Raw genomic sequence first — 6956 nt, forward strand, 5'->3', positions numbered from 1 at the left:
CGCAAAATGCCGCCTCCCGGAGCACCGCTCGCCCAGGCCCCACGGACTCCAGGCAGCCGGCTCCCGGGCCCCCGGGCCCGGCCGGTACCAGCCGCGCCGCAGGAGGGAACCCCGGGGTCCCCAGCGCCCCGCACCGCCGGCGGCCGGGGGCGCACACTCCCCGGTCCCTGCCTCTCCCAGCCCGGCGGCCGGGCCGTCAATCACGCCCGCCCGGCCCCGCCCCGGGGCTGCAGCGCGCGGCCAATCAGAGCCGAGCTCCGCAGCGATGAGCTCAGCCGGCTGGCTCCCCATTGGGCGGCTATATTAAGAAAGTGGCCGAACTCTTTAAATAGCGGGCGCTAGGGCCGCAGCCAGCGTCTGCCGCCGCCGCCGCCGTCTGGCCGGAGCCGAGTCCTCTCCCCTCCCGAGCTGTGGGCGCCCGCGGATCTAGGCCGGGGACGCTGCCTTATCTGCGATCCGCGCACAAAGGCGCCGACTCCGTGTCCGGGTCCGAGTCCGGGTCCGAGTCCGGGTCCGGGGCGAGAAGAGCGGCCACTGCCCGGGAGCAGCGCGGAGACGCCCGGCGCGCCCTATGCCCCCGCGCCCCCGCCGCGGCCGCCGGAGCGCACCGGGAGGACGCGCCATCGCGGGGCCCGGGCGCAGCTAGCGGCCCCCTGCGCCCCCTTTCCCTCCTCCCCGAGCCCGAGGTGAGCAGTGAGCGGCGAGCGGGACGGCAGCGAGGCGCCCGCGGGCCCCCTCCCGCTGCCCGGCCCCGGCCCCGGCCCCGGCGCGCTCATGGCGGCCATCCGCAAGAAGCTGGTGGTGGTGGGCGACGGCGCGTGCGGCAAGACGTGCCTGCTGATCGTGTTCAGTAAGGACGAGTTCCCCGAGGTGTACGTGCCCACCGTGTTCGAGAACTACGTGGCCGACATCGAGGTGGACGGCAAGCAGGTGGAGCTGGCGCTGTGGGACACGGCGGGCCAGGAGGACTACGACCGCCTGCGGCCGCTCTCCTACCCGGACACCGACGTGATCCTCATGTGCTTCTCGGTGGACAGCCCCGACTCGCTGGAGAACATCCCCGAGAAGTGGGTGCCCGAGGTGAAGCACTTCTGCCCCAACGTGCCCATCATCCTGGTGGCCAACAAGAAGGACCTGCGCGGCGACGAGCACGTCCGCACCGAGCTGGCCCGCATGAAGCAGGAGCCCGTGCGCACGGAGGACGGCCGCGCCATGGCCGTGCGCATCCAGGCCTACGACTACCTCGAGTGCTCGGCCAAGACCAAGGAGGGCGTGCGCGAGGTCTTCGAGACGGCCACGCGCGCCGCGCTGCAGAAGCGCTACGGCTCGCAGGGCGGCTGCATCAACTGCTGCAAGGTGCTCTGAGGGCCTCCCGGGCCGTCCCTCCCCCCCGCCGGGGACCCCACACCGGACCGACCGCCCATCCGGCGTCTGCCTTCCCGCCCGGCACCCCCGAAGTCCAGCGGCGGTGACCCTGGAGCCTGGAACCGGCGTGGGAAGGCCCCGCGCGTCCCCTTTCCAGTGTTCTGTGCGCCCGGTCCGGCTGCTGCGTTGCACAGGCCCAGGCGCGCCCTTACAACCGAGTGCCAAGGGGGGACCCCCCTGAGCACCCTTTTGGGAAGAGCCAAGCCTCTTCAGAGTGTGTGGCTGTGTGTGTTGGACTCCCCGCACCCCGCCTCCCGCAGCCCTATGCTACCCCCCCTCCATCCCCGCCTCCGGTCCCGGGAGAGGAGCTTGGTGCCCCGGTGCTGCCTGCCGCGCCCCATCCCATGTTCGAGCGCCTGCCGTCTTCTGTCTGTAACATAGACCACGGGAACTGCGTGCTGCGGGAGGGCAGGGCGGGGTGTTATATAAATATAGATATAATTTTATTTTCGGAGGCAGGATGCTGTTATTTAATGGTGGTGGTGGGTGGAGTGACAGCTCTGGGGCCGGCGCCCGCCCATCCAAGCAGGAACAGGACTTGGTCATCCTTCCAGCCCCCGGGGGAAGACGGTTGCAACTGACGTGGGGCTGCGAGGACACAGCTTCCAGACTGACACAGTCGCCTGCAGGCCAGCCTCCAGCGAAACCCCTGGCCAGCCCCGGGCCTGGGGAGGGGAGAGCAGAGCGCGCTGCTGCGGGCTGTTTTTGCCATAAGCGAACTCTGTGCCTGTCCTACAAGTGAAATATTGTTCAGTTCAAGAACCCGAGGTTTTCGATTTATTTAAAGGCTTTCAAACCTGTTGTTTTTTTCCTTTGGAAAGAGTTCTTTGCACAATTGTTTCGTGGACACTCCCATGCACTTGTCATTTGTGTAAGACAGTAGCATTCTGACCACACGTGTACGCTGTAACCTCATCGACTTCTGATGTTTTAAAGGAAAAGTGATGATGATTTCTAAAATGAGAGGAAAAACAAACCACTAACTTTTATTTTGTTCTCTTGAAAAAAAAAAAAATGGCAATGCCGTCTTGCGGTTTGGTTGGTGCAGGTATGCGCCCTGTTGTGAGAAAGGGCAGTAACAAGCACTGGGGCCCATTGAACCCCTCTGTCCTTCACCAGGCGGTGTCTAAAGCGATGTGAACATTTCTCAGAGAACGAACCTGCCCCCAGCCTTCTTCCTCCCCCACCCTCCCCCACCCCAGTGGTACTTCTACTAGATTGTTGTCTTGTTTTTTATTTTTAAAAATAAACTGACAAATGACAAAGTGGTGAGCTTATGATGTTTACATGAAAGTTCTATAAGCTGTGTATACAGTTTTTTATGTAAAATATTAAAAGATTATGATGACGACATTCATAAAATGGCTCCTGTGGTTCCATTTCTTTCCCTGTCTTATTGAATTTCTTGGGTAACACTGGCGAACAGAAGTACACAGGTTTCAGATGCACAGTTCTACAACACACGATCAGTACACTGTTGTTTTTACCACCTCAAGCCCAGTCTTTTCCATTGCCATTTATTCCCCCCTCTGCCCCTCCCCAATCACTATCCTGTTGTCTGTGGGTTTTTTCTTTTTTGCTCAATCCCTCTACCCAGCCCCCCAACATCCCCTTCTGTGGTTTAATCGTGTGTACAAATAGCCTAGTGGTTTGGGGGCAAGGGAAGAATTCTGCCAGCAAGGTCTTGTCTTCCCACCTATTCCTCTTCCCTGGTGGTATTTGTAGCAGGTGCGGATGGAATTCCTTTGGGCTGGGTGGGGGTTGGGTGGCCCTGGGAGACCAGGGTACTCTGGTCCCAGTTCCAGAGGAAGATAGAGTTACTCAGGCACCTAGTGTCAACACTTTCATTTCTGTACTGTACATTCCCCTTTCCGTTAAATTTTCATGTCATTTTTGTTTTTTAAAAGAAAGTATATATTTTATTGATTTTTTACAGATAGGGAGAGGGATAGAGAGTTGGAAACATCTATGAGAGAGAAACATCCATCAGCTGCCTCCTGTATACCTCCTACAGGGGATGTGCCTGCAATCAAGGTACATGCCCTTGATCAGAATCGAACCTGGGACCTTTCAGTCTGCAGGCCGACCCTCTATCCACTGAGCCAGACCGGATAGGGCTCATTTTTGTTTTTAAAGTATGTATAGATTAACCAATACAGTAGGCATGTACTGTGTATAAGAAAGGTTAAAGAGGAATCATTTGGGGGTCTGGGTTGGATTAATTAAATGTACATGATTTCTAATGGGGAAAAAAATGATTAGGTTTTTGAACGGCCTTCCATGACGAATTACGTTCCAGAAACGAGGTTCCACCGTGCACTGCACCCCGTGAAACCGCAGGCTGTTACTTTGGGGCCGGAGCTCCTGGAAATCAGGAGCTGGCTTCTGTCCTTGATCTTGCATCTGCATGTGTGTCCATACAGGGCCTAGAATGCTTTATTCTTAGTGCTGAGATGGCCACTGTATGAACAGAGCACTGGAGTTTCCAGGGGGAGGGAGGAGCAGGCAGTTACTCATAGTTGTAGCAGCCAGTTTAAGCTTTAATCCCGATGAGCTCTAATTTCAGACACTTAAGGGCTCTGAGAACCAGACAAGCAGACATACTGGGAGACCACACGAGGATCCTGTGCAGGCATGCTGGCTCAGACCTCAGCAGCTTCTGGGGGAGGTCCTCTGGCAGTGCCAGCCTCTCCCAATGCCTTAAGAAGTGTGGTTTTCGCTTTAGGGATCAGCACTTTCTGGGATCCTAGCACTTAGTGGCTCCCCCCCCCCCCCCCCCCCCCCCCACACCCTGGGCAGAGCCCCACGAGATCCATTTGGAAGTTTGCTTTAAAGCTCCAGGCTCCTGTTTCCCTCTCCCCAGACACCCAGAGCTTTCGCTGAGTGAGGCAAACCTGGTTGCTGGTGACCTTTCACCCACTTCAACACCCAGTGCAGCCAGACCGGACCCATTGGCCAACAGAGGGGAATTGTCTGGGCCTCCGCAGGCTCGGAGCGAGCGGGGAGAGAGCCCCCCTCACCTTCCACCTCCCGGCTCCCGTTTTCTTTTCTTCCTTTCAGAGACAAAACTTCCCGTTGAAAACAAAACGTTGGCTTGCAGATTTTACAGCAGCAGACGCTTCGTACCAGGCCGTGCAGGACTCCGGGAAGAGCTCAGGCTTGGGCTCGCTGCCCAGGACTCAGCTTTGCAACCAGCCAAGAGCCTGGAGACCCAGCCCCCCGCCGGGAGGGCCTTTTCTGGGGTTCCTGCCCGCTCCGAGGTGCCCGGGACCTATGGATGCCCGGCTTTCTGAAAGCGATTGGGAAGACAGCCGCTCGGATGACGCAGGGCGGCCGGGTGTGCTTGCTTTATAAATGCACGGCATTTAGCAATCCTGCCGGAACACGCTCTCCTTGCCGCGTTAGGATCCAACTGGAAAACACAGAGACGAATCGCTGTAGGCTGGAAAATCAATTAGGGAAAAAAGAGCTAAAACATCTGGTGCTACTCTTAGGATATGAAAAACCGTTTTTGCACATTTCAAATAAATGTGCTGATTTCATTAAATTGCCTGTTGGGCTGCTTCGTGGAGAAGAGTGGGGAGTGTTAGGGATCCTGGGCATTTTATAGCAAGGGGCATGAAATGGGGTTCTCGTTTATTTTTAACCTTAAACCACTCTGGATTATATCTCTAAGGCCTTTTTTCTTTTTCTTTAAAAAAATTTTTTTTTTTTACATGCGGCGCAGTGTCTTTCCAAAGGTGGATTTCAGGCCTAACCATGCATCCGGGTTACGAGGAGGGCTCACACTCACCGACGGCTGTTTCTGACGGCGGTTTCTGTTTCTGACACAGGGGGTCTGGGATGGGGCCCGAACGCTGGAATTTCTGACAAGGCCCTACGTGCTGCTGCTGCTGCTGCTGGTCTGGGGACCGGCCACACTTTGAGAAACCCTGGCTTAGCCTACGGTAGAGACAGGCCTTGTCAGTGCTCAGAGCGGGGAGGTCGTTCAGGTGATAGATAGTAGCTCAGATTTCGGGGGATGCGCCCTGCAGTCCTGACATCCTTACGCAGAGCTTCCCTGTGAGGACCAGCCACGCAGAAGCCGCATCTTCTCTCACATTGTGCAAAGGGGGTCTCATGCCTTCTAGAGTAGGGGTGTCGAACTCAATCAGAGAAGGGGCCAAAATCTAAAATCCAGCCTAAATCGCGGGCCGAATGGTTTACTGAACAGTCATAAACTGTCATTGTGATGGAAACGCAGCGGAGTGCAGTGATGACAGCGCGGTGCGGGCCACATTGCAAGGCCTGGCGGGACGGATTTGGCCCGCGGGCCTTGTGTTTGACACATGTGTTCTAGAGGGTTGTTCCTGTCACTCCTGAATGTAGACTGCAACAGCTCTGTCCTCAGTCCGCCCTGCCATCTGCTTCCTCAGCTCTGCAAACAGAAGCAAACAGCAGGGACAGGGCCCCACTCACCTTCCACCTCCCAGCTCACATTTTTCTCCCCTTTCATTTTAATTTTTAATTTTTATTTAAGATATGTTATTGATTTTTAGAGAGGAAGGGAGAGGGAGAGATAGAAACATCAATGATGAGAATCATTGATCAGCTGCCTCCTGCACGCCCCCTACTGGGGATCGAGCTCAAAACCTAGGCGTATGCCCCTGTCCGGAATCGAACCCGGGACCTTTCAGTCCGCCAGTTGACGCTCTATCCATTGAGCCAAACCAGCCAGGCCCCCCCTTTCATTTTAAAGATAGAACTTCCCATTGAAAAACACAGTCCTTGCCCTGGTGGGCCGGGCTTTCTGGAAGTACGTTCACTAAGACCTGGCGTACAGCTCGCTCAAATGAAGGCCTCAGGCCCAGGGCACACCAGGAGTCAGAGAAGTTAGTTGGGGAAGGCATTATGGAGGAGAAGACATTTGAACTGAGTCTTAAAGCGCCTAGGAGTGGGTGATGTGTAGATGGGAGGTACAGCTTCTTTGTGTATTATTAGGGGTGGGGTGTGGGGTGTGTGTCCTGGCCTCTGAGGATTAGAACTCACATGGGTGAGAACTACATTCTTCTTTTAACCCTCAGCATCCATTTCTCCAGTCAAGAAAAACTGTGTTTCCTAGCCGAGTCAAAACACAGCCTCTCCCCTGGCCTCCCTGGCCAGGAGAGAAGGTGGTGATGGTGGTTTCATTGTTTTCTTCTTGTCTTCCAGGTGGACACAAGGCCTAGCTCTGCGATAACTGTGTTCCTGGGAAATAGGCAGTTCAGGCTCAAGAAGGCTGCGCCACCACCAAGGGGCCTTGGCCCATCTTCTGGCTGGAGGAGGAACCTGGGCACTCAGGATATCCCCCCAACTCCCAGAGGCCTCCTTTCTGGATTGAGAGGTAAGAGTCTGGAGGACCCCAGTTCATTCCTTCCTGGTCATCCTCTTAGTCCACAAATATTTACTGTTGTGTAATAAAGGACTCTAATAGAGGACTCTGTGCCTGCCATTATGCCAGGACTTGGGACCCAGTGGACAAATAGGGAGGCATGGTCCCTCCCCTCACGGAC

The 6956-nt window shown here is 56.1% G+C and overlaps 1 protein-coding gene across 1 annotated transcript; it reads left to right on the forward strand.

Annotated features, from left to right (window-relative positions):
• The first annotated feature begins 360 nt into the window (after window positions 1-360).
• On the forward strand, window positions 361-2780 carry RHOB (ras homolog family member B). The gene has a single exon (XM_036434691.2). It carries the CDS (start codon window positions 775-777, stop codon window positions 1363-1365), a length of 591 nt encoding a protein of 196 aa, XP_036290584.1. The 5' UTR covers window positions 361-774; the 3' UTR covers window positions 1366-2780.
• Window positions 2781-6956: the final 4176 nt, after the last annotated feature.

This window comes from Pipistrellus kuhlii, unplaced genomic scaffold, assembly GCF_014108245.1.
Source record: "Pipistrellus kuhlii isolate mPipKuh1 unplaced genomic scaffold, mPipKuh1.p scaffold_m20_p_13, whole genome shotgun sequence".
Lineage (NCBI taxonomy): Eukaryota > Metazoa > Chordata > Mammalia > Chiroptera > Vespertilionidae > Pipistrellus > Pipistrellus kuhlii.

Coding starts and splice junctions, on each gene's coding strand:
- RHOB (XM_036434691.2), top strand. CDS start 775: ATGGCGGCCATCCGCAAGAAGCTGGTGGTGGTGGGCGACGGCGCGTGC.